We start from the raw sequence: 27,666 nt of genomic DNA on the forward strand, positions 1-27,666 counted from the left end.
GGCTCAACGAGTTTCACTGCACTGACGGTTCCATGTGCAATAAGCTGCACTGCTGCTGCTGCCTGATATTCATGAATTCTTTCTCAGCCTGAAGATATGATGAACCTCCGTCTTCACAATACCAGTAACGCACCATTATTTAATGTAAACTATTACAGTGCCTTATCATAATGAGAGTCTGGCTTCCATTCGCAGACAGGATGTTAGGATCCACTGGTTCAGTCGACACATTAAGATGCTTCTTTGTATGTAAAGTCAAAAAGCAGGTGAATTCAAATATCCTTGAATGGAAACTACAGTGTAAATTATCAACAATTATGCCTGTTTTATTGTGACCATAAACCAGACCATATACTTTATTCAGTTAATGTTTAATGAATTTTATTTCCTATAATGTTTATTTTTTTGATATTTCAAGGCACTAGCTATTAATTTCATTTTGGATGAAGTTTAATGTAAATCTTTTATTTCATAGTTTACTTGGTTACTGTGACAGTGTAGATGTTTTAACATATTTTATACATATCAAATATGTGAAACTGTATTAAGTAAAAATAAAAACATTATCAAAAATACGCATGAAACATGATCTGAAAATATTTTCCTCTGTACAAACTGTATTAACTCATAAAGATACGAGAGGTCTGACCAATAGCACCAGCAAAGAAAAAATTAAATATAATATTCAGTACGGCTACTTGAAAAACAAAATCATACTGTACAAAGATACATATACAAAATACACTGACAGTCATCTGTTGCTGTTCAATAAAGGTCATTATATATACTCTTATACACAAATATACACTTGTGTACTTCAGATTCAGGGTGAAGACAGCAATAACAACAAAGAACATTTACTTCAAGCCTCATTAATGAAATAAATATTTTCCAGAGTTATGCCTCTACAAATATATGGCGATGTTGGACAGCACCGTCCACATTTATATGATTTCATTTGGAGCCTTGGCTCAAAATGGGTTCCATGTGTTTTTCATGATCCCCTGAGTGGAGCAGCATTCTGTTTTTGTGTATTTTTCCTTTCATTTTATTTTTTTCTTGATTCTAATCAGCACCACGCCCCTGCAGGGCCCCTCTGGGTGGGCTGGAGCGAGCGAGCCAACGGCAGCGCTCGATACCCATGTCTCACTCCAGAGTCACCTACAGTTTTATAGGCAAAGAAATCACACTCGCTACGCAGGCCGTTTTCAGCACACACAATGTCTACTCACAGTGACGCACACCTCGGTGGGGAGGGTGAGTGGCAAAGGAGAACGAGTTAGCACTATCATACCGGCTTCCATGGTCGGCGGTGCCAGGTGGCGGAGCCTGGGCAGGGCTGCAGGTTGCATTGCTCCATGTCAGTCGGCTTGTCCAGGATGTCACAGTTGTAGTTGTTGAGCCGCTGACCATTGGGCCTTTGACACACCACCAGACGAGTCCTCCTTCCTCCACCGCAGGTCTGGGTGCACTGAGGTTAGAAAAAAAAAACATTCGTAATGATTCTTATAAATTACTTTAGCTGGGTATTTCCTGACTATTTTAGCATCGGCTTTATAAGACTAATGTCCCTTGACCTAACTAACCTGACAAACAGACTGACTTTTAGTTTCAAAATGAATCATTGCTGCTACGTTTACGCCTGTCGTCCACAACGCTGCATAATTGTAGAGCGCCTAAACCGAAGTTTGGAAAAGCTGCTTTTCCCGTTTTAGTTCGAAAGCGTTGGGGTTGCGTTGTAGTCTGAACAAGCCGAAATGGAAACAGATGATGATGCAGTCACTTGCATTCACATCCTGATTGGTTCCTATCAGTCATGACTCAACTACCAGTGGTGAGGGTTGCTAACACTTGCTGTCTCTCATGTTTTTAAAATTTACTTTAAAGCTCCAGCATGCACACGATAACGATAAAAACTGTGTCTGAGCTCTAAACGTGACCTCACCTCTCCCCAGACACCGTAGTTCCACAGAGGGCAGGGCCCGGAGTCACAGCTCTTGGACTCGGCAGGTTTTACTCTCTCGTCACAGTAGCTGTTGCTGCGTCCATCAGCGTCCTGACAGACAACCACTCGTCTCTGGAAGCCTCCTGCACACGTACTGGAACACTGCAGAGCACACACGTGTGTGTCATTGAGGGCTACGACACATGAACACACAAAGAAGCCTGAAAAATAGAAAACCACTGGGAAACACCTGGGTACACCTAATATAGTATACGACCGATGTCGCCACACCACCAAAGTTCCCTACAAGCTCCAGAAAGCATTACTATACGTTTGTTAGAGCTAACATACACATTATACAAGCCGACACGCTGAATTTAACTCACTAAGACGACCTCCAGCTGCACAGTTCAAAACTGTTTTCCTAAGGAGGAAAAACATCAGCCAGTGAGGGATTGTCTGAGTCTCTGAACGACACAGCCTTGGACGGAGCGGTGGGCGCACACTGCATCCAATTAAAATGACTAATCTCCACTGTCAATAGGAGTGAGTACATTCAGAGCTCTGTATGTGTGAGGGAGGACAGCACTGAGTGAGCCGGGACTGCAGCTTGCACTCGACTTCATTATGTGAGAATGTGAGAATGAGCAGTGTGCTGAGATGAATGCCTCTTCTGGGGGGATTTTCAAAAATAGAAGAATTTTCTTCTCATGGCTTTCGGAGAAAAGGAAACCCTTAGTGGGATCGCTAAAGTTTCACAGAAATAAACACATCTGTTGATGGAGCAATGGCCGTCTCATTAAGTGATTTATTAGGTATAAAATTTAAAACAGGAAAATTAGGGGGAAAAACATTGTGATTTTATCCAGAACTGAGAAGCTTTACCAATTATTGATGAGTGGGCAGCAGATTCCTTCTTTTAAATAACACACTAGGTTCTACTTGTATTGAACTGGACAGCCAATAATTCTAAATCTCTCTCTGTATGTGGCTCTCGAGAACTGTTCATCTTTTTAGCTTCACACTTGGCATGTGTTTGTTAAGGATCCAAGGAAGGACAGTGTTGAATTCGGTGCGATTAGGTCACGTGATTCGTTCAATATTACAATCACACAATCCAAACCATTACTTCCTCTCATGGGTTCATGCTGTTCAGGTCTCTTTCGCACCTCAACCCCTGAAGGCCGGACACGGCTCTTGTGTTAGTGTTAATGTTGGCCTGGGTACACTGGGGCAATTTCATGGCAAAATGGACTCCAAAATAAAACTTCATGCATTAGACACAACTTCATCTGCACCGATCTTGGCATAAACCAACTGAGCTACCACACATGGGTAAACACAGAGAAGATGAACTTGAGCCCGATGAAAATAGCATCCTGCCTGCATCTGAGCCAACACGACTCAAAGCCAAGAGCATGAAAAGCCTGAATGGCTCCGATCCGTTTGGGTTCGTTCATGCCCAATCGATTTCAACCGAAGAATTGAGGTCGTACCTTCAAGGGATGATTCTTTGGATACATAGCTACAGTATATTAAACTGATGTCTATACTTGCACTGACAAAACATTTATACACATTATATACACTCTTCAGTGTATGTATTGCAATTTGTCCCTTGGTGCTGTTTGTAAAGTCCTTTACCATGTATGGCCCTCTGCCATGGGAACTGAAAACATCCGCTACCTCACCCTCCCAGTGGTCACAAGGTTGTGTTTACTCACAGACAAACACAGGATTTCATAGACTTATGTTATATATACTATACACCAAACTGGCCAAACATCAAATAATTCCATTCATCATTGGCTTTTTCAGATATAGAAGTTAATCAGGCTCTAAGAGAAGATAACACAAAATACTACACACTGCTTTTCATCCAAAGATCATATGCTGAACAAACATACTGCGCCCCAGGGTCCAGTCCTCCACTGGTTGTCTGTGGAGGGCACGTTCCAGCTGCTGTGCCCTGGATGGCGTCCTGGGTCCTGTGGATACCCGTAGGGCTGGTTGTTGATGCGCTGGCGGTGGAAGGTAGAGGAGCAGGGCGCAGCGGTGCACTCCTGTTCTGTCGCGGGCTTCTCATCCGGGTCACAGAAGGACTGGTCCACTGGCTGGTGGTAGTTAGAGCAGACCACCTGTCTGGTGGTTCGTCCCGCGCCACATGTTACTGAACACTGTAGCAGGGGGGGGGGGGGGGGGGAGTGCAACACACAGATGTGAGGAAGGGGGACAGGAAATATCACAAGCAACAAAGAGTTCACACAATGAAATGTAATTTAATATTGAAACAGAATGAATGTGTTCCTGTGATTCTGAGAGTTCACTTGGAGAAATAAACAAAGTAGAAATCTGATTTAAGTTAAAGTCTCGACTACACAGTCTGCACTGCTGTAAGAACCATGTAGTAAACTAATGTCATGTGCTGCATCGGCATAGTGGTGAGTAGATAATGAGTGCATTTTCATTAATCGGTGAACTATCCCTTTAAGCGACCAAATGAGTTGATTCTATACTTTCTAAATGTCAGAATCCTTGTTTCTCATCTTTGAGATCACATTCCTGAATGACCCTGTCTGACCTTTTACACTGCGACTTCTTCTCCAAAGATTTTTCCAATCTATGTCTAAAATAAATTGTTTGTCGGCAAGTTTCCAGGTTCTAAATCAACCTTAAGCCCGGGGGGGGGGGGGTTGTTTTCATGTATTGTTTCATGATGTGAAGCCGTGTGATGTGAAGCCCCATGAGTCTGTAACTGTGAATACAACAGGAGTAGAAATCAACTTAATATGACATGAATTTAATGAACTTAAGACTTTGTCCCCTCAGAGAAATTTCCTCTGGGCTTTTATATTTAAAAGGATTTTCATTTCACATGAACATGTGATTGAAAAGATCAGAACAGAATCACTGTAAATCCTCCCTGGCTCCTTCACACTGCCAGTTAGACGACCCCACCTCTGGTCGTTCGGTGACAACATCCAGAGTTTTGTCTCTCTCTGTGTGTTGACGCACACAAATCAAGACTAAACTGTCCAAGATCACAGCAGTACTAAAAGTGCGTTATTGCCCCGGGCGATTTTAACGTTTCAGAATGAACTGATTGATCACTGCCAGTCACTGTAGTGGAAAAACAGCTGCATTGATTAGACACAGTGTTAACTCACAGGAGACCACTCCCCGGCACGCCATTGGCCACAGGGGCTGAAGCAGGCGGAGGTCTCTGGGGGGCGTGGCAGGTGGGCGCAGTGTGATTCGTCGGCCACTCCTCCCTGGGCATCTCTGCAGCTGACATAACGCGCCCGCTTCCCCTTGCCACAAGACACGGAGCACTGCAGGACATGCAAATACAGGCAGAGATGACATGAATGTTTGTCCCATGGAATTTCTGTTATTTTCATTTTCATTTTTCACACACTGTGGTTTTTAAAGTGACGTGTGAAGTGTGTGATACTCTTCCTGACTTACCAGGAGGTGCCATGCTGTTTAGATAAGGAACCACAGAACTGAGTGGTTTGAAGTGATATGTAAGTTGTGTTATACAAGTTGTATAGCACTTTTAGGCAGCCCCAAATGTCAATGAGGGGGCGTAGAATATGTACAGTATACTTCATGTATCTAAAGGTCTACAGTATATGATATATATTACAGGAAATATAATCAGCTTTTATAAACTTAATTATGAAATTAGTTTCAAGGTTAATGCTTTTAAACCTACTTTTTCTACTTTTCAACCAGCGTTTACAATAAACAAGAATAGTGTTGGTGCATTAGACCTTCAGCTTCAGGTTTGTTTGTCTGATAGGACTAAATATTTATTTTCTACTGTCGCTAGTGTCCTGAGATGACTCTCTGATCACCTCTCACCAGCTCGTAGTCAAACTACACCGTGTCATCTCAACACGACATCATAGCAAACATTTCTGAGGGGATGAATACCTAATGCTATCAAATGGCTCCAGCTCAAACAGGCCCGTTAATATCCCTCTCATATCAGTGACACTTTAAAGACGATGGCAGTTCCGCTGCTCGGGGGAATGTATGCATGTGTATACGTTCATGTGGTGTGTGTATTTTGTGTGTGTGAGTGTGTGTGTGTGTGTAAGACCACACTGCTGGCCTCTTTGACATGTGAGCTCACAACGACTTTCAGATTGACAGACGGGGTTCAATCTACGAAACCGTAGACTTGTGTTTAGATGAAATCTGGTTTTCATTTGCAATGAGTAACAATGCAAAAGTATCAGGGAGACAGAGGGGCCTCTCAGCCCAGACAGTGGAGTCTGTGTGTGTGTGTGTGTGTGTGTGTGTGTGTATGTGTGTGGGGGGTGCGTGTGGGTGGGTGTGTAACAGCAGGGGGTAAAAGAGACAATGCCAAAGAGGATCATGAATACAGTATGTACAATCTGAAGGAATGTAGGGATATACAATAAATTGTTGAATATGTCAACCTTATATTTGTAAACATACAACCAGGAGACCCATCCTTATAGGAGTGTGGTTTCCTTCTATTAAAAACACACACACACACACACACACACACACACACACACACACACACACACACACACACACACACACAGTTCTATATTCTCACATTTCATTCTTTGTCAAGACAGAGGTCTTTGACAAAGAATGAAAACATAATGAGAGGTAAGTCTCACTCTAGAGCTCAGCAGATAATTTACCCTCAAGCTACACACACAGAAAGATGAATGCAACAGTACAATATATTAACAAAGTGCATTGTTCATTTATACAATTCTCTGGACTGCAGAAGGTAAACCTATAGACTGTAATTTGATCTGATAGACACAGTAAATCCTGTGTGTGTTTCCTTACCGCCGTCCAGGAGCCGTATCTCCACTGAGTCAGGAGCTGAGCTGTGTTGTCAGGTCGAGGTGTGCTTTGTGCCGAAGAGGTCCATGGACATCCTGGCATCTCACAGTCCTACAAATACAAACATGCAAACACAATATAATGAGCTATAAGTCCTATGTGAGCCATTCAGCAATAGACTGAAGCAGTGGAAGAAACTGCGCCACACAAACATGGGTGTTTTTTTTATCCTATCGTTATTCAAGAGCGTGCTCAGCAGGACTTGTTGATTTCAAGTTCAGATTTTGCAATGCCCACAAATGTGCCTAGCATCTGTCAATATGGTAGGTGACCTCAATTCCAGCAGCCAAACAGATCTCTTATCTGGAGTCTGAAAGGTCATCAGTTCACAACTGTCTGCCTTCAGTGCCCATCAGTGTCTAAAAACCCTTCAGCAACACACTTAAACCACTCAGGCAAAGTGCACTGCAGCCGTATGGTCTCTGTCCTCGCTGACACAAACTTGGGACTTTGGGTCAAAGTGGAGCAGAGCAGGTAAACATATAAAGAGGCTGCTGATGATGCTAACCAGGTCACAACCTTTGCCTCATTGAAGTTTGTGGTGAAGGTCATATCTTTGATTTAAGGGTGTCGTCACAGAGAGAAACGATCAGCAGATGACTGATAAGAGCCATCCCACACTTAAACATCAACAACTGGAAAAATCTTTGGCCGTTTCTCCGGAACAAAAATTTGAGTGATCCTTGCTGAATCATGCTTGATTGTAGATGTTACGATGCCCGGTTCAAGTCATTGGTTACAATGAATGGGAGGTGAGAGACAATGAGATGGCTCTGCTTGTCATCCTCATCATCTAAACCGCATCATTTTCTTGCAGCTGTCTGGCTCACCAAGCTCTCAGTAGATGGTTTCAAGCTCAAATCTCACAGAAACTAGAAGATATACTTCCACTAAGGCTAACGCCCTATCCAAGCCCTATTCCGTGTTAAAGAAAAAGAAAACTGTATTCCTTGATCCGCCAGTTAATCCAGATCCATGCCAAAGTGTAATTCTTTCTTCCTTGGGTCATGCAACACTCCTCTAATAAATTTCATGGAAATCGGTTCAGTAGTTTTTGAGTAATGCTGCTGACAAACAGAATAACAAACAGCAATGAAACATAACCTCCTTAGAAGAGGTAATAATTTAACCAGTGAGGTTCAAAGCTGTACCAGCCAATATCTTTTTACATTAAAAAGGCATCAAACATGTTATATGAAAGGGGATACTCATAGTGGGAGTAGGAGCCCACTGAGAATTAGTGCAGAATTTTATAGTTCCCCTAAGATCTATGAAACATTTGAGCTTTTCCTTATTTTGGTTTTCTGGCCGACAACGTTACTGTTCATTCTTGCAGCTCTAATTATTCCAAACCCAGTAGGTAGCTGCTTTCACTGCGTTGGTCGGTAGACGTCTCTTCCATCAGTGTGAATAAAGCTAGGTGTGTAAAGTGTGAGGTTGCATGGAGGTGATTGGTTCCCCAGCTCAAGACCTGCAGTAATTGGCTCATATCCAGATGATGCACTCAGTTTAAGGAGAGAAGATGGCTCCACGCAGCACGGGAGGATAAACTTCAGTTTTGTCCAGTCTTGCTGCGCTGATGGTAACTAAATCTTTAGAGTCATTAGGGGCGGGCTTCCTCTTGAGTTAAACATGTGTTCTCTTGTTTATTATATTAAGGAGGGTAAGTTAAGGTCCGTTGCGTTTGTTATTTTTGCCCTAATGGCACAACCAGCTCCGTCTTTCTCTTTTTCTATATTATATTATACATAAACACAACAATCATCAGCTAAGAATCTGACTTCCGAGCATTCTTGGACCTGGAGCAGCATGAGGCTCCTTCATGTTGTGTCTCAGCCACCCCTAAATAGGACATGACACTCAAAGCAAAGGTTCTGATAAACACAGTCAGCGACGAGCCAGTGATCATATTGGAGTATTTATCAGTGCTCTGGGATTCCCTCAGCAGTTGGTCGAGATCAAACACAGAACTTAAAGAAGGGTGAATATTGGACTTAAAGCCAATATATTAACATGTATTTTGAGTCACAACTACAAATGAATGCCAACATTGCTTTGTGTCTGCTGAATGTGTAACTGGGAACCCTCAGTTCCTTGACTGATCACTGATCTGTAGCTGGTATGTACAGTTGAAGGATTCACAATAATAATCAGCAGTTCTTTATAGCATATTTTTAAGTTGGTCCTGCAATTCACTTTAAACCAATGTTCTCCATATCTGAGAAACATATCCATCTCCTTATATAAGAATATTTGGCCATTTCTAAAAAAAAACATTGATGAGGCACTTTATCAATGCACAATTCTTGTTGTATCTAAGGATAGTTGGTAATAGGCTTTTATGTTTCTGGCTCCTTCTGATTGGAATAAATTACCTTTAAATATCAGTTCTCTGTCATAATCTATCTTATTCAAAAATATTTTGTCTTGTCATCTTAAAACAAACCGCTTATGCTTTCATGAATGATGTCATTGTTCCATGCTTTCTAGGATTTCTTGTATTTTCCTTCTTTCCTTTTTTATTTACAGATTTACACTCTCTTTTGATAGTGTCTAGTTTAAGTTAGTAGCTTTTGTCTTGTCTTCTTACTGTCTTACTTACCTGACTGTCTCTGGGCCTCGCCGCAGCGTTGCACTCTCTGTCATCCACTGTGTTGCCGTAGTCCCCCGACACACACCTCACCGCCCTCATCTGGTATCCATGGCCACAGGTCACCGCACACTGAAAGGCAAAATCACACACATACATTCACACACACACACAAACACAAAGAGAGAGGCCCAGTCAAGCGCAAGATATCTCAAACTCTATCTAAGTATGTCAAGGTTGATATCTTAGACGGGGCCTCTGTCAAGGTCCAGCTCAGCAGAGCCTGAGTAAGACGCCGACATGCACACACACACACATGCACGCACAAATACATTCACACACACACCCGTACTCTCAACTCGACCCTTAACCTAGTTCTTAACTCACATACGAGTTGATCCAAGCACGTTTAGTTACAACACGAGAGCAGAGGAAGCGCCACAGGATAGGTTTATTTGAGCAGCAAATTATAATTACAGAGGCATTAACGAGCCGATTCATCCCAGCTCTGTAAATACCACTATCTGACTTCATACAAACACGTGTGGGAGGGCATTAGATCTACGTGTGTAGAGTATGAACAGCCAAGGACACCTTTACATACACGGTTCATTCAAGTTCGTGCTTTATCTTAACAGTGCTACATCTATTAATAAACAGCTGGAAACCTATGTGCTGTTGAATGTATAAGGTGTGTGTGTGTGTGTGTGTGTGTGTGTGTGCGTGCGTGCGTGTGTGTGTGCGCACTGTGGATCAGGTTTAGTCTGACAGGATATGAGGGCAAAGTGAAAGCACCGTGGAGGAAATGGCAGCTGGAGTCAGGGCACACTCCTCTGTAACTCGCTGCTGTATCAGGTTCCACGCACAGACACACAATTGAAATATACGCTGTCTCTCCTACACACCACATTCTCTCTTGGTGACCACACACACACACACACACACACACACACACACACACCCACACACACTCAGTGTAAAAGATACGAGTCAAACACCAAGACAGCAAGCCACACATGAAACCCATTTCCTTGGTCAAACACTGCACCATGTCACCTTGCGTCTATGTCTTATCTGTGTGTGTGTGCATGTGTGTGTGCATGTGTGCGTGTGCGTGTCTGCAGGACTCACCGCTCCCCAGACGCCGACCTGCCAGGACGCACACTCGGGCAGCTCGCAGCTCCTCACAGCTTGCGGTTTGGTGGACGGGTCACAGAAGTGCTCGCTCAGCTTCTCGTCCCCGGCGCCTGTGGTGCAGGACACTTGCCTGTGTCTCATCCCTTTCCCACAGGTCACCAGGCACTGGGAGAGGGAGGAGGGTGTGGGGGTGATGGTGGGAGAAGGAGAGAGAAAAATAAATTATAGCTGCGAAAGTGAAAAAATCGCTTCCATGCTCACATTTATAACAAGACACCCCACTCTAACAACAAGAGCTAACGGGAGACCCTCATTTGTGTATATCTATATAAACTTATGTAGTATACACTATTTTTCTTACTTTATGCATTACTTCTTTATAACATTGCTGAGCTGACCTGTCCTCTTGTCCAACACTTGGGCCGTTGACCTTGTGTTAACGTTATTCTCTATATTCTCATGATATAATATAGTGACCATGCCCACCTCGCTCCACTCGCTGACGGTCCACTTCGGACACGGCTGCTCGCTGCAGGTCTCAGTTACCACCCTCTGGTATTCATTGCACTCGCGGTCTATCAGCCGTCTGCCCAGGTTGTTCATGCAGTAAGACTCTCTGCTCCGGCTCCCACGTCCACATGTCTTGGAGCACTGTTCAAAAGAATAAATCAGCCTTTCTTTGCCCACGCAGTCATGTGTTTTCATCTATTTCTTATAGAACCCCAGAAAGGGATATTTATATACATCAAAGCCACGTTCGACTACATTGAGCACTCAAAATGATGTTGCGTAAGCAAGAGATACACTTACTTCTCATCTTTTGCTTAATTTGTTTTGCACAAGATAAAAAACAGATAGCACAACAGGCCAACCTTTACCATTTAACATAAGGTATTAACACAAAGTATATATTAAATACATAGATATACAGGGACGTCTTATGTGGTACTGATCTAAAAATATTAAAAGCTTAAGTGCGATATATTTCAATCCAACAAGGAAATTCTAATCGTGTGAATCGTGGTACTGTGTGAAAAACAAGTTGATTTCTAATAACTTTCGGGTCAGTGGCTTTTTGTATATATACATGTATCACCTGTGCACAAATTTATCAAAACATGGAAACAAATCATCAAACAAATGAATGAAAGAGTGGAAATGACTTCTATCTTGTGAGAAGGCAATAGGATATTTAATATAGTTTCTTCATATGACCCCTGTGCTCTGTATTTAACCCTTGAAACATTATATAATAATATGAATGAATTTCTAATGCAAATCAGAAATAGTGGTTGAATAAAGTTCCATAATTCAAGCCTAGAAAATAAGTCTCATAATTGCATCTTTCTCGTGTTTCCTTTCAAATGGTTCTTTTGGTGTAAATCCTCCATCGACTGTACCTGTGACCAGGCGCTGTACTGCCAGTTCTTCAGCAGGCAGTCCCCATGGCAGGTCTCTCGGGCCTGAGGTTTTGCAGCAGCTCCACACATGCTGGCCTCCATCCTCTCACTCTGTCTCTTTATCAGGCTGTACTTCATGCACTGGACATCCAGGCTGCGGTAGCCTGGACCACATTTAGCAGAACACTCGCTCTTTCCAGCAAGATGCCAGCTGTGTGAGGGGAGATGCAGGACAAATGTTTAACTGATTGTGCTGTGCAGGAATTGATACTATGTGTGTGTGTGTGTGTGTGTGTGTGTGTGTGTGTGTGTGTGTGTGTGTGTGTGTGTGTGTGTGTGTGTGTGTGTGTGTGTGTGTATGTGTGGAGTAATGCGCACCTGACTTCACAGTCAGTGTTGCAGGGCTCAGCATCAGCAACGGGACGAGGTAAATGCTCACAGCGTTGGTCTGACACCTCAAGGTGATCGCTCTTACGCACACATACTGACTTTCGCCTCCGTTCACCTTAAGAAACACACACACACACACACACACACAGAAGAAGAAGAAGAAAAGGTTCATATCAGAAAACATCTGGCAGCCAGTCCGCTTGCCAAAATATCACATTTCTCCACCTCCAACTACACCGTGCAGCTCTCTGACATGTTGGTCTCAGACCCCACAGACTCATCTCTTTACTGGATCCCACTGTGACCCACTGGGAGTCTGACTAGCTCACTTCTAAAAGAGACATTTAAAGGGCTTAGTCGGGTTAAGGGCCAGGCCAAGGGGAAAGAGTCGGTGAGGTCACACTGGGGTTGCCAGGAGGGGGATTTATGGAAGAGGAGGGGGACGGGTGAGTGATTAAGGTTTTAAATCCAGAGGTGTGTGTGTAAGCGATGCAAGAGAAATGCTGATTCTAATGTGCACTGACACTTAAATCTGTGCCCTTGAAATAAGATTCCCTTGTAATGAGAGCTGTAAGACGCATCGCGGATCCTATAAACTTCACACTTTTTACAGATTTTTGGTGGTGAATTTTTATGCTTTGTATTAAGAGTCATGTGGAAGTTGGCTCTCAGCTAGGCCACATGATTCGACAGCAATGAACTTTTTCTTCTCAAAGTCAAATATTATAATATGTGAAAAAACAATGACCCCAAAAAACTTTTTGCAAGTATCACACCCGCACAAAGAAAAGGTTTTCAGGATTCACGTGGGTCTGAAGCCCCTTTTTCCACTGGTCAGCTTTGATTGGCAACGGCAAAAACACGGTGAACGCGCTAATTTCTTCTTCTTCTTTATTTTAGCAGTGTAGAAGCTGCACCATTTCCAGTGGGACGTAATGACACACATTGAACGTTGGTACGTAAATATCTTGGGAACAATGTGCAACAACGTTTTTTTTCTTTGTTTTGTGCAAGATGCAACACTGGCAAGGCACCAAGTTAAGACAATTTATCTGTTTCCTGCACGTTCATGACGCACCGTGGAAAAAACCCCGAAAGACAAACTCCTCTACTGGCAATGGGAAATTAGTCTATTGCCTTTTTATAGCGGGTTTACCTGCGTATACCCCTAAATTTTGGTTTCAAACAAGTATAAGACAGATCATCATATTCTTCCGAAGTGGAGATTTTGAAAGCGCACTGAGACCTTACCCTGACAGATGCGGTTGCATTCAAGCCAGGAGCCCGAGGGGTCCCACACAAACTGCTCCCTGTGCTCCTCGATTGGTATGTTGAAGGAGTAACGGACGTCTGGGTTATAAAGGTTTCCCACACACAAGACCTGTGGAGAAAAAATGGTAAGAAAGGTGAAGTCAGAAGTCCACACAGAGATACCGGCCTATTAGACAGAGATCCGGCTCAGTATGTCAGGAGTTCGGAAGGAAACATCAAGACGATTTGTCGCAGATGTGACTGCACAGCAGCTGTTAGCAAAGACAACAGGGTCAGCACTGCTTGTACTTGAGGGCCATGTGATTGGAGCCTGACAAATCAGCAAAGGTTACGTCCTGACTGTCATTGTTTCCAAACATCTCAGTTTCTGCTCATTCAGACTAAAATTCAGCCTTTTTCAAACTAAAATAGGACCAGCAGCTTTTCCAAACTTCTTAGATTTAGCGGCACCAAAATTCAGGAGTAGTGCGGACGCCATCTGTAGCAGAGTTGATGCATTTTCGATTTGAAAACGTAGTAGCATGGATAAAGCCTAATACACAGAACATGTAAAGGAGGAATACAACTGATAAAATAAACTTAACATAAACATATTCAAAGACTATGAGAATGGTCCTCTTCCTACCTGTAGAATAAGCTCCTCCTCGATGCGTTCGGTGCAGTTGATGCGCTCCACTTTTGTGTCCGAGCCACTGTACTCTATGACAATTCCCTTGAAGGTGATTTCCCTTTTGAACATGGCCACCACAAAGTTCCCGTTCAGGAGGGAGTTGGACTGGCTATCGGCTAATGCTGAAAAAGGAAATGGATGGATGAGAACAACCACAAAAAAACCTCAACAGCACAAAACTCCAGCTATGAAAGGATTAGCGCAAGTGAAGGAATGTTTGGTTCCTGGAACGGGTCTTGTCTCCTGAGGAATTGAGGTTTTTGGGAATGTTTAGGCGATGTGGCAGTCATCAGTTCAGGCTGTATGTTAAAGTAAACAGTCTTTGATTGACCCGTCTTATTGTTCTGCAAAAACCATTGTTGCAGGGGAGGTATGCTGAAACACTGCCGGCTCTAAATTGCAGTTATTTGGAGTTAGACTGCATGACTCTTTTTAATGACTGGCACTGCAATGCAAACAAAGGATCTCCACTCGCTGCTAATACAAACAAGCATAAACATACAAACACGAACAACACACACATACAAATGAATAAACACTCACACATAAACACAAAAGAAAAACACCCACCACCTGTTTTTCACCTCAGATGTTGTGCTTCTGGGAAACAAGCACTTCGTTAAAATCTGAGAGAGCCCACTGAAACTATGCATCTGATTAACGCAACTTTGTTTACACTTAAGTGTGCACATAGTCCGATGCCAGATGTCATCTTTAGCCAACAGACCCTGTGGGGTTTGACAATCATCTACAGACTCTGGCTGTCATCAGTGATGCTTTGCAGCAACAAAAAGAAAAGAAATAATCCCAGAGTAAAATGTGCGGACACACAGCCACACACACACATTCAATATATGTATAAACATATTTAAGTCTCTGCCCTAATGTTCAGAGATGCTTCTGCTGAGGCTGATTTTTTCTCCAGAAAAACGTACAGCTAAATGTTGGAACAGCAAAGAAAATGACGTGGTAGAACAACACAACCTGAAGTTTGTTTTCTGGTGCACACGCTCTGAACACTGAATGAACCCTAACTTTATGAACCCCTCTAGCTCCATAAGTAAATTCCCCATTCATTTTCTCCATTGACATTTCAGAAAAATCCCTATAAAAAGAGTTTTAAGTCCAGAACCAGGTCGACCAGCTACGGAATTAATTGTGACCATAAAACATTTGATTCAGAGTGTTTCCGTGTGTTTAAATATTTCTATTATTAAGTATTGGTCATTGCCACTGAGATCTTTTCTGTTTTGAAGCTCCAAAATTTAGGCTCAATGACTTCAGAGTGCGCTGATCGTCTCAAAATAATTTCGACCCATTGGACCGGTTGTGACAAAATTGGCGGGGAGTGGCAAATATCAACCGTGTTCAATATAGACGGCACTCGCTCATGGCAGGGTGGCGCTCAGTGACGGTGGGGGTCGACCCTCTAACAGCAGTGTGTCGACGAACCTTTGCCAGATGTGTTTTCAGACTATTTGACTTAAAACATCTTGAACCTCACTTGAACCAACATTACAACACAGGCAAACTCCCTTTTTCCTGTTTCTCTCTCTGTCTGTCTCTCACATGCAAGCACACACACACACACGCGCACGCGCACACACACACTAAGCCCGGTGGGTCCATCTAACCCTATACCCCTATATCTACTTTCATGCAGCCTGGGCTCCACATGCCTCTAATTAGCACCTATTGCTGCCTCATTTATCTTTCTCAGGGGTTGACACTCCATTTGCTTTCCCAACCAACCTTCTCCGCCATGACCAGATGGACCAACGCCCCTACACATTTCCTCCATAACACGCTCAGTACAAATGACAGTTTCTTTTCCTCTAAGAAAATGGTTTGACAACCGTTTGGCCCATGTCTCCTTGCCCTCCATTTAAAAATCCTAAAAGCCTCAGCAGCTCGGGGTCAGCAAGTCTGGGTGGTTTATAGTCGTGTTAAGGGAATAATGGCATTGACCTGCCAGATGAGAACTGAACGGGTGTTATATATACGTCTTATTGGCCTGGACTGCTTCCATTTTGCGTTGATTCTTTCAAGGAAACCTACAAGGTTAAACTCACAAACACACAGACACACTCACCGAGGTAGTTGTCGTCTTCTGGCTTTCCAGAGTAGCTGACCTGCTTGATGTCAATGTTGGTGGCTCCGGCCGGGATCCGCACCACTGTGTTGTAACCTGAAGACGGAGAAAAGACATAGGGACTTGGAAAGTTAACACAACTTTAAAGAAGTCTCCTATGGGAGCAAAGTCATCACAACAACAGCGGTGAGATGTCCCACCTTGGATTTCATAATAGCTTCACTATGCTAAACCGAAACCCCCAGTCAGGGAAGTCTGGTTCCAACCGCTGGGGATTTAAATGTCATACTTGGAAAAATACCCCAAAAAAAGGTGTAGTCCTCTCAAATAACCTGCAGGAGACCTTGTTTTAGTCTCAGAGGCCCGACCGTGAAATGATATGTAATTATTCCCTGGACCTTTACCTTTGGCCTGTAATTACCACACCGAGCCTGTTGTCCCATGATAAACTAACATGGAAAATTAGTGAACACGAGAGACAGAGCATGTGAGTCAAGAGGTGACAACAAACATGTAGATATGAAGACTGAAATAGGCTAGATGCAAATACAAATGGGACAGTTAGAGGAGAGAAGACGAAAGAAAATAAGAATCTGTGTCTTAATGTGAGAATGACTGTGTACAGAATCATATTCATTTTGACGGATGTATATCAATAGCAGCAGGTATCAAAGACTAGAATCGTCCTCTCCTTTACTTCATACGATCATCCAGTTTTTTTTTATTGTGGATGCTTGTGTAAAAGCAGCTGTTTTTGTTTTGTTTTATTAAGTAAGAATAAGGGTTTAAAAAAAATATATACATTTTCTAAAAACTAATGATATTAAAGGAAAAAGTAACATTTTGGTGTTTATGGTCTTAAAGCACAGTCATTATGGCAAAATTAGTACCTACCGATCTCTAACCACACCACTTGTGTGAGCAGTTGCTACAGCTTATAGTGAACCCAGTATGAAATAGAATGGCACTCAGTAGGGCACATACCTCCACCCACGCCGAGCAGTCCCCTTAAATTCAATCAAGCTGCACACTCAAAAGTTCCCTAAATATGATTTTCATTGATTTTCATCAAAAAATCCGGGAAAACAGGGAAAAACTTTGTGAGATGTTAAAGGTAAAGATGAATAAAACCCTGATCCAGATCAACACCTAAATTTAGGCTGAGAGTTCTTTGTTTAGTGTTCAATCGTAGCTTTTGTGTAATCTTGCTCACTAACAAGCAAACACCAACAAAAGAGGTACATGTTTAAAACACAGAGAGAGAAGAAGAGAGACAACATAGACCAAATGTCAGTGTAGTGGGAACATGCACCGAACAGCCCTAACATTCAAAGCAGTTACTGGGTTTAATGTAACGGCTAAACGGTGGATTCTTGTTTATAGCAACACTTTGAGAATTATGAGGGGGAAGCGTTTATCCACACTGAACTCATGATGCGCAGCTGTTTGGTGCAATAACAATTTTATGTCTCTGGTCACTAGGTAAGTCTAGTAAAATCACTGCAGGTTTACAGGGATTGCCGTGGGTGTAATTATGTTTCTGTCACATTCAGACAGACACAGTGATTCATTTCTTTCATCATGAGAGATCAGCTTGAGGATTTTTGAACCAACAAACATTTGGCGAAGGCGTCGACTCACCCTCCCACGACTTGTTCAAAAATAAAATAAAAACAGTAAAGTAATGAAAGGAAGGAAACGTGTGAGCTGGTGTGACATGATGATTAACCTGACACCTTGAGCCACTCGGGGGCAGCACTTGGTTTACATATCTTCCTGTCATCTGCCATGGAGTTTCTTTTTCACACACACACACACACACACACACACACACACACACACACACACACACACACACACACACACACACACACACACACACACACACACACACACACACACACACACACACACACACACACACACACAGGGATGTCGAAATAGCACAGGAGGCTACTTTTCATTCATAAACATCACTATGAAACAAAACCACTTTACATATTCCTTCACAAGCCTTTGCACAGTTTCCCTTGAAGCTCCCTTGATGTTGCTTTTTGAGTGTCATGTCTAATTCCCTCCCAAACCACTTGGGACAGGATAAGCTCTTAAAAATACAGGGGAGCAGGAACTTTAGAAACCGCCAACACAGTCGCCCTCCGAGGACACACGGCATCCACAAGCCGCCAGAGGCCTCCGAGATCCCCCCCCCGGATTAGCTACTGACCATACACACAATCCTCCGCCACCACAGAGTGACCCAGAAATGAACAGTAAACACACCGCGGCGGGGGGAAAAAAAACACAGACCGTCCTACACTGGGGAATGCTGGGGTTAACCTCAAACATGCCTCCCCCTGCCACTAGCAAGAAAGAAGAAGATGTAGTATTAATAGCCCGAAGAAGAAAATTAGAGGGCGTCACAAGCTCGGCCCTGCTGGAATCTGCGAGAGGGTACGGGCTGAGTGGACGACAAACATTGGCTTGTTGTGTCATTACAGCGATGGTTAATCCCATTCTAAGGCAGAATGCGTTTAACCTTTCAATCTGATGTTGCCAGTTTAATTAGTAATTGCGTTAATTTAAAGTGAAGAAACAAGATAATTGAGGAAGCATAAACCTGCATCAGGTCCACTTGTAAATCTCCAGTACAGGGTTTAGGTATTCACTGGGTCCTGTGCAGCTGTCAGGAGACATTAACTGCCTGGTTTAATACAGAGTTGCAGACTTGGACTATTCAGACTTTTTAGTTAGTAATTGATGATGTCCAATCATAAATTCGGCTCGTTCCGGTCACTTTAACCCTGATGTCCTGGCTTTGCGCGTCTCATGTTGTGTGTAGCAGATGAAATACGTGCACACATGTTTAAATGCGTGCCTCATAAACGTCAGTACTGGTCAGGTCCTAATAACTTCTGATTCGTGTTGGTGTTTATTGTTAAAGTGTAAGAGAGTGGAGGGAAGACACGCAGACAGAGACTCTGACACGGTAACAGACGACCAGACCTTTAATGTGAGTCTGTTAATAATTATGCAGCTGCGGGATTTCGCTGTAAAAAAGTAAAGTAGCGGAAAACATGAATCGATTATGTTCCGTCTCTGCATCGATGCAGAGTCGTCCTCGACTGCCATCAATAAATAAAGTTGCCTGTAAAAACAAAAAGAAAAAAGAAAGAAAGCAGCTGTCTGTGGCTCCTGCAAGACTGTGATAAAAACGACAAATTAAATGATTCGCTGGAATACTCACTAACCGACCTGCGTGCCTTCATCTTTTATCAGTTGTGAATCAGTCAGTGCACGTTCATGGTTTTTGGGGGCGTAGCTTTGAAGAGAGGGCCAATTTTTTCAAGTGTAGCCTTCTCTTGCGAGCTTTCCCAGGATTATCAACCCTGGCTTTAAGTTAGAACATGAGACTTGCTTCATGCTGAAATTACATTACTGAACACTTTTATCAGTTCAGTCACTTGGCTGACACGGTGACGGTCACCAACTATATTTTGCTGTTTTTAATACAGGGTATCATTGTCCAAAAAGGGTCAAAGACCAACCAACTTCAATGTTCCACGGAAACAAACGTTACATAAGCTGTTTTAGGGCATGAAGTCTGGTAATGTACAGACAATTGTGACTGTTTGGGTCAGACTTGTTCACAACAGCAGGAATATTCAGGTGCCAGGTGGCGCCTGAGTAGAGCTGCAGAAGGCAGGGCTTTATATAAATTCCTCCGATAGAGCCCAGTGTTTTTGTTTACAGCACAATTGACATCGACATAGGCCCTTGTCGCCAAAAGTTCATGATTATCCCTGTCTTTCCCAGTTGACGTCTTTGTCTGCGTTTTCTACATGCGTTGAACCTCTTTTTCACCCTGAGATATTTGTATTCTTCCAGTTTCCCATCTATTGCGTGTTAAAAAGTAATGGACACACCCACTCCCTCACTGTGAACTTTCTAGATATTTACCTGCTGCATTTTTACACGGACTCATACGGACATTTTCTGGACATTTTACTACAAGGCAGGAAGAAAGAATTCTGTAAAATGTCCTGGTTAACTTTCAGAAATTTGCATTCTAACAAATACCTGGATTTGACTTCAGTGCATGTCTGAAAGCAGCTATACATACATGCGGACTCTGACACTCTAGCCTTTTTAGAACATCTTCATAAGGTAATGCTGTGGTTGTCACAGCATTACTAATGATCATTGTCTAATGAGGAAAAATACGCAGTTGTGTACATTTTCTTTCTCAATGCACCTGATTAGAACTCACTTGACACTGTACCATCCAAAGACTTATATACAGATAGATATATATAGCAACATTTTTTTAGCTGTTATGAATTTAAAGGTCAACATTTAGAGACTTGGAAGACATCTTGGCTTGTCTTTGCATTCCCCACAGGATAATAAGAACTCTATGGTTTTATCTCAGAGTTCAGTTTGTCTGGTCTGTTGAAGAACAGAAAGAAAGGTTGTGATAAATGCAAATATTAACACAAAGGAAAAAAAGGAATGAGACAAGGATAGAGACTAACAAATAGAGAAACAACACACAGAAAAGGACAAAGAGGTGAAAGACAGAAAGACGCCCAGGAGCAGAGGGATATCCTGCCTGGGCTGCACTCCCACTCGTGTTCTCTTTCTTCAGGTTAAGCCAGAAAGTTTAGGTCTGGTTCAGTTCAATACACTCCTCAAACCCAGTCCGCCCCCCCGCCCCCCCCTCAAACGGCCAACAGACTGGAGAAAGAAAGCAGATGGATAGAGACACAAAAAAGCTCAGCGCCAAACTAATGTGAAGTTAACATGACTGAAGCCACACCCAGGGCTTTTATGCTAATGTTTCTGCTGTTTCTGCCCGCACTTAAAAAAAAAAAAAGGGGGTCGGATGCAATCAGCAGTTGGCTGCAGTGCAAAAAGCTCGGTATTAAGCAGGACAGTTCAAAGGGGTGATGTCAGGTTCGTGTTTGCTCGACCTGAAAGAGTGAGATCGCTGTATTAATCAGTTTCCAAGGCTTCAGAGAAGATCGGTGCTCGGAGTTTTTCTAAATTTGGCCGAGACACGTACCAATGCTGAAATACGTTTAAACATAACCAGACATGACATCAGTGCCTAATGTGAGTATACGGCACGTCAGCGCTGCAGCCGCGTGGAACTGAAGTCTCGCCCAGCTCGTCTATGTTTACTGTGGATCACATAAATCATAGCTCATCTGCAGAAGCAGCTGACGTACAGTTTGTTAAATAGCAACACCTTTTTTTGTGAACCGTCAGCTATTAGTGTACTGTACATGTAATGGGAGCATCGGGGGGCTTACCATACTGTGCATCGTTGAAGGTCCCTGCCTGGGTTTTACACGATGAGTTGTCCCCGCCACACACTCCACACTTGTCATTCCTGGCCTTGGAGTTGAGGACGTGGTCGCAGCCCGCTTGCTAAAGAGCCACAAAAAATAAAAAATGTATGATTTGCATTTACTTAATTCAAAGTTTTCAAAGTGTAGTTTTGCCTGGACATCATGGGCTTGGCAAATGCAGGTGTTTCAAAATGTGACCTCAGTGGCGGATCTAGGATTTTTCTAAATAGGGGCAATAAAGGGGCCACAATTCACACTGAGTGGCCAATTATATGTCCAATTTCTATGGACAATTCCTGATCAGACCCCATCGGACTTCAGTGGGGTCTGTACCAGTGTGACATACAAATATCTTGCTGCAAATTCAAACCAAGTGTTAATGTTGTGTTATAATATGAGAGGGCCGAGATTAAGTTTGTATTTCTGTGTCGGTATCATCCTTAATTCCTCTTCAGCCAAGATATAACTTTAACCAAAACATATCTGACGCTACACACCATGATTAGTGGAATCTATTGTGTATGTATGTATGTGTGTGTGTGTGTGTGTGTGTGTGTGTGTGTGTGTGTGTGTGTGTGTGTGTGTGTGTGTGTGTGTGTGTGTGTGTGTGTGTGTAATTTCATTAGAAAAGAAGAAAGAAACAAATGTACCCTGCAGAGGCCTTGAACACAGATGTCATATGTGTCTGGCCCACACGGCGTGCCGTCGGTGACGCGGTCCTTCAGCTGATAATATGCCATCGTCCCAGCCACCCGGCAGAAGAGCTTACAGCGATCCTTCATCAGTACTGCATGGCGGAGGAAAGAGAATGGACCGCAGCTCTTTCAGTTAATGAGATTAATAAAACAAAAATTCTGAACAGTTACAAGATGGAAGTCATCTCGAGACTTGCCCGTACTGATTAAAATAAAACAAAACATAACTTCACATTTTTGATCTTGAGCCTATTTACAGTATTTTCTTCAAAGTCCTGCAGACTCTTTGTAAGAATTGCCAAAATTGTCCAAGCTTCACGGAAAACGTCTTGACAGTGTACTGGCTCTGGGGTTTTGGCATGTTGGCTTGTACAGAATCAATTAAATGAATGAATCACTTGCAGTAACTTAGACATGGTGGTCTTTGCCAGATGGTAATCTCCCATAGCGGGGCAAGGCATCTCCACAAGGAATGAGATACGGCTGCGAGAGGGATCGCTGCCAGATGGGTTCATATGGACGGGCTGCATACTGCGTCAATGTTGCGGATGTTGTTCAGTATCAAGTATAGCTTTACCCTGGGGTAACTCATCATGGGGATGTAAATCATGACAAAGACAAACAAACGCACACACACACATACGTCCACCCACCTATCAACAAAGGGTTTGTTATCCTTTCACCTCACAGACTTACTAATTCCACATGTGTGGCATTTGTATTTTAAGTGGCCTCAGGAAGAGCTGTTTTGAATTTTGGTGCATTTTGGACATGCGATAGGTTCAATTAGGTCAGGTTAATAGAATTATTATAATCCTAAGAATACATTCTGTGGACCTAGTTGAACATGTCTTCTTCTATGTCCTTAGATAAATTACAGCTGTGTCTGGCAACTGGCGGCCTGCGGCCAATTATATCTGGCCCACCAGATCATTTGAAAATGTTATTGTCTTTATTTCACCATATTGGAATGACATTCATTCACAGGAGTCACGGTTGCTGGTCTCCGTCATGCAGCATTCATAGAATCACTTGTCTAGTTATTTGTCTAAAGCACAACATGTGTTTTGTTGGTTGCAATACTTTATATTGAGTTGAATTACAGAGCTATTATTTTGAAAAGATTTGAACTTGGGTCTGAAGATTGTGTCGAGCATTCACACAGAGAGCAGCCCCATTCCAAATGGACAGGTTTACAATGGACAGTGCACTAGTGTATTAAATTATCAATGGATTACATTGCAAAGGCTGCAGATACACAGACATCACAATGCTGTGTGTCTTGGCCTCAACAAACCTCCTACACACAATGGAGACGGAGCGGTTTACACAAGCCCAAGTGCTGGTAATCAAACATAAAATGAATAACTGGGGGATTTCAAAATGGAAAAATGGAGCATTTAATGCATCAATCACAGTGAAACACTGGCCTCAAACTACACTGTACAGTTGGATTTAAATACCATCCAACTTTGATGTTGCGGCTCAAGTTACCACAAGACATCCAAATTACACGCTTCAGGATTACATTGGTGTACTCACTGCCACTGTACTTGGGGACCCAGCGGACGGTGGGAGGTAGACCGTTGATGTTGAAGTGCTTGCCGTCAAACTGGGAGCACTGCTCTTCGCGGAAGTCTTTCTGTCCTCGTGGACACGGCTCTGTGTTGCAGGAGCGGAATTTCATCCTGCGACCCACGCAGAACTTACCGCCATTTCTGGGCCTGGTGGGAGAAACGCATGAAATGACAGAGATGGATCACAGAAGCGCTGCACTCGATTTCAATGTTTGCCCTCGTTTGACTAGAGCTTTACGACTTCAGAGCAACATTGTTTACTTTGGAATTCACACTAAGGAAACAGGCTTTCTTCGACTGTTGTTTGAAATCAAGTTGAGACTCAGTGGATCTGACACACGGGCTTGTTACTCACTTAAGCTTGTTTACAACTCTTGATCATGCCTGACTGCTACTGCTCTTACTAGTTCAGAGTAACACCCATATTTACAATCTGTGATGGCTTTAACTGTGTGATTCTTCCTTACTCAGGCTTGTTGCATTCTCTGATGTTGCTCCGGGTTCCTCCGCCACAGGACCTGGAGCAAACGCTGTAGGGCCCCCAGGTACCCCACTCCCCGTGAACAGGTTGCAGGTCCAACTCCTTGTTTACACACATTCCGTGTCTGCAATACTGCACCAGAACACACACACACACACAGACACACACACACAGAGATCCAGTTAAAAAACGATGACTCCAACACCTGCAGTCCTGACGTCAAACGTGGACTTCGTGAGGCTCTAGTGTAGATTAAGTGCATGCACAGCTGGGAGCGGTGTTCCTCTTTGCCTTCTTAATCCTCTGTTTATATCTTTAGCTTTATTTGAAAAGAAATCCACATTCAGCTATTGTTTACCCTCAGGGACTGTGTGCAACTACCACAGCTGTCAAAAGAGAAATGGGAGTGTGAGGGAGAGACATGGATACAGACAGAAACAAAGAAAGAGGAAGACAGAAAGGAAACATGTCAATAAGAGAAACCTGAAACTGATGCCACCACACAAAATATATATTTTTGAAATGCATTTAGGGTGTGGGGTAATAAACTATAGTGGCGATGACAAAATTGCATGTTACGGCTGCAATATGGAAATCAAAAGGGAACTGAAGAAAAAATGAAAAGTGGTAGATCCATTTTCAAAAAGAAATTAGTTTAGCAACAAAGAGGAAGCACTTAAAAAAAATATGAAGAATATCCAGACTAAATGTTTCTTAAATCATCTTGGTCTTTCCGACAGTAGACCAGATGTGACATGAAGAATAAGGTGCCTAGTATCAAACGGTGTGTACCCACTAACTAACCTTTGCCAAGAAGTGCTAACACTGCTTTCATAAGCAAAGCATGGCAGGCCCACTTCCCTTTGTGTGTAACCAAATCCCCTTCCCAGCGACTAAGATATCGGAGGGTCCTGTTCACTGAAAGAATGCAGGACAAGACGGCGTCTGTCTGGGTACGTAACCTGCCATCCGGGCACACAGGCACGAGGAGGCAGTGGCACCGCGATAAGGAAACTCTAGAGTTGTGATAACAAAAGAAACAAAGTTCATTACTTGCCTGACATAGGATCACCACTTTAAAAGGTGCAACTTCCAGAGGAGGATCAGTTTGTTCATTTTCACTTTGTTTTGTAATGTTGATGTGCACGTTGTTATTTCAACAACCAGCTTCATCCAGATGAGAAATACATCTGGCTACACACCCATTGTGTTCAATCCCCTAAGACCGACTGAACTTTGCATGATCCAGTGGACTTTTCCTAATTTCACCAATAAACCAGAGAGGACATTAATCAAAGTCATCACTTGGACATTCTCTGGCCCATTTCTGCTTTAAAATAAATTTACAACTTGCAGCCATCATCTTTGGTGAACATCTGCAAAAAGTTCAAAGTCACACACACAAACACATGTAAACATACACACGGTTTTGCACCGTGGCCTCTTCTATACTGGCCTAGATTGCGTGTGTGTTTTTACACCCTTGCAGGTCTAATGATGGAGTGTAAAGTCTGTGCACAATGACAGACAGGTGTTAACAGCTGCAGGGTATGAACCAAACAGGCCACAAACATTTCCATAATCCAGACATGGTTTGAGTCATGGCCGGGTCCTTTCTACCTGTCTGACTCCACTGTAAATACAAAAATGAAGGTGCTGATAATTTTCTCAGAGCACTAACAATGGGTTCAGAGAACAATTCAAATAAAAGGCACTAACAAAATGTGATAAAACATCCACAAGCGGAAATGGCTTCCACACCACGAAAAGGCAAACAGGTGTTGCTCCTCCTAACCCTGGTTGAGCAACATCCTCGAGAGATCATGGAATCATCAAAGAAACTCATTTTATAAAGTAAAAAAGTAAAGGAAACATTTCCCCTCCTCTAACAGCTCTCACATCCCCTTCCCCCCCGCCTCCGTTTAGTGACTGACAACCCCGGACGTGAGCATCCCCTCTATACGTCCTCTCCGCTGTCACCCATCCCCCCCCTCATGCCCTTATGGGAAATTGCAAAAGGGCCACGCAGGGACCACCGCAGTGCAACCAGGAGGCGGGACCTGAGGAGCTGTCAAACACAAGGCGGACTGTCTGTCAGAGAGGACCAAAGTCCGTGTAAGCCTCTGAGACATTCCACTCCCCCCGCTGGCACCCTGTGTTTACAACCGTTTTGTTTGGCTTGAAAAGGTGATGTGGGTGAAAAGAAGAAAGGAGGACAAGGGGGGAGTGGAAGGAAAAAAACATCTGTGTGAGATGATGTATGTGCGTGTGTGTGTGGGTGTGTTTATGTGTGCGAATGTGAGCCTGCTTATGACTCTGTGTGTGTGTGTGTGTGTGTGTGTGTGTGTGTGTGTGTGTGTGTGTGTGTGTGTGTGTGTGTGTGTGTGTGTGTGTGTGTGTGTGTGTGTGTGTGTGTGCGCTTGGAGAATGATTGCACAGAGTCTGGAGGCATCTGGAGGCCACGCTCATTTCCAATTAGCCTCTCTTTCAGAAGTGCTCAAACACACTCGTTGAAAGACGCTGTGGTGACAGGCGGCCTCGGCAAAGCTCAAACAGGCATTAGGGACATCGGCCGACACTTTCCAAGTAAGATCGTCAAAATTTGCCCTCAATTGGGAACGTGGTGAGACATTTGAAGCTCTTGTGAGAGAAACCTGTCCAGCTGGGACTAGCATGTGTTTCAAATTAGGAATCTCCCAAAGACACACGCTGACTCACCCACACATACAGAGACATATGCACGTATCACCTTCATGCATTTTGCACTCACTGTACGTAGATGCACATGTAATGCAATCAAACACACACAATCCCTAAAAATCCCAAATCACGCAACAACACGCTGAGTAAAGTTTCAGGAACTCAGCTGTAGAAAGTGGCCACCAGCGAGCAAACCCTGACAGTGGTGAGCTGGGGACAGCAGCATCTGCTCCGAGCCGTTCGGCCGGCTGGGATGGAAGTGAGCACCCTGTAATTGCCAGGAAACCGTTGCAGGGAGCACCTCATTTCTGAACCTAAGCCATACATCAGGGCAGGAATGAGAAGGCAGGGGGCCGATTTAAAAAGCCCTTCCACTCTTTCATTTTAACACGGCCATTTCCAAATGGCATCATCTTTCATGCTGTGGTCTTTCTCATGGTTCTGGGTTCGGAGTTCACTTTGGCCTC

General features: G+C 43.3%; 1 protein-coding gene across 1 annotated transcript in view; it reads right to left on the minus strand.

The window, feature by feature from the left end:
- The window catches only part of LOC117763247 (A disintegrin and metalloproteinase with thrombospondin motifs 20), an 86,845-nt gene that overhangs the window by 22,994 nt on the left and 36,185 nt on the right, over nt 1-27,666 (minus strand). Inside the window, exons 12-28 of the mRNA XM_034588206.1 lie at nt 24,486-24,631; nt 23,984-24,165; nt 22,397-22,533; nt 21,708-21,825; nt 16,396-16,491; nt 14,259-14,425; nt 13,613-13,742; nt 12,350-12,476; nt 11,972-12,182; nt 11,058-11,222; nt 10,566-10,736; nt 9,447-9,566; nt 6,788-6,895; nt 5,113-5,277; nt 3,853-4,122; nt 1,946-2,107; nt 1,295-1,471 (exon numbers count right to left, since the gene is read on the minus strand). Of these exons, the coding sequence (XP_034444097.1) occupies nt 1,295-1,471; nt 1,946-2,107; nt 3,853-4,122; nt 5,113-5,277; nt 6,788-6,895; nt 9,447-9,566; nt 10,566-10,736; nt 11,058-11,222; nt 11,972-12,182; nt 12,350-12,476; nt 13,613-13,742; nt 14,259-14,425; nt 16,396-16,491; nt 21,708-21,825; nt 22,397-22,533; nt 23,984-24,165; nt 24,486-24,631 (2,652 nt within the window). The remainder of the gene's footprint in view (nt 1-1,294; nt 1,472-1,945; nt 2,108-3,852; nt 4,123-5,112; nt 5,278-6,787; nt 6,896-9,446; nt 9,567-10,565; nt 10,737-11,057; nt 11,223-11,971; nt 12,183-12,349; nt 12,477-13,612; nt 13,743-14,258; nt 14,426-16,395; nt 16,492-21,707; nt 21,826-22,396; nt 22,534-23,983; nt 24,166-24,485; nt 24,632-27,666) is intronic.

Source organism: Hippoglossus hippoglossus, chromosome 6 (genome assembly GCF_009819705.1).
Source record: "Hippoglossus hippoglossus isolate fHipHip1 chromosome 6, fHipHip1.pri, whole genome shotgun sequence".
Classification (NCBI taxonomy): Eukaryota; Metazoa; Chordata; class Actinopteri; order Pleuronectiformes; family Pleuronectidae; genus Hippoglossus; species Hippoglossus hippoglossus.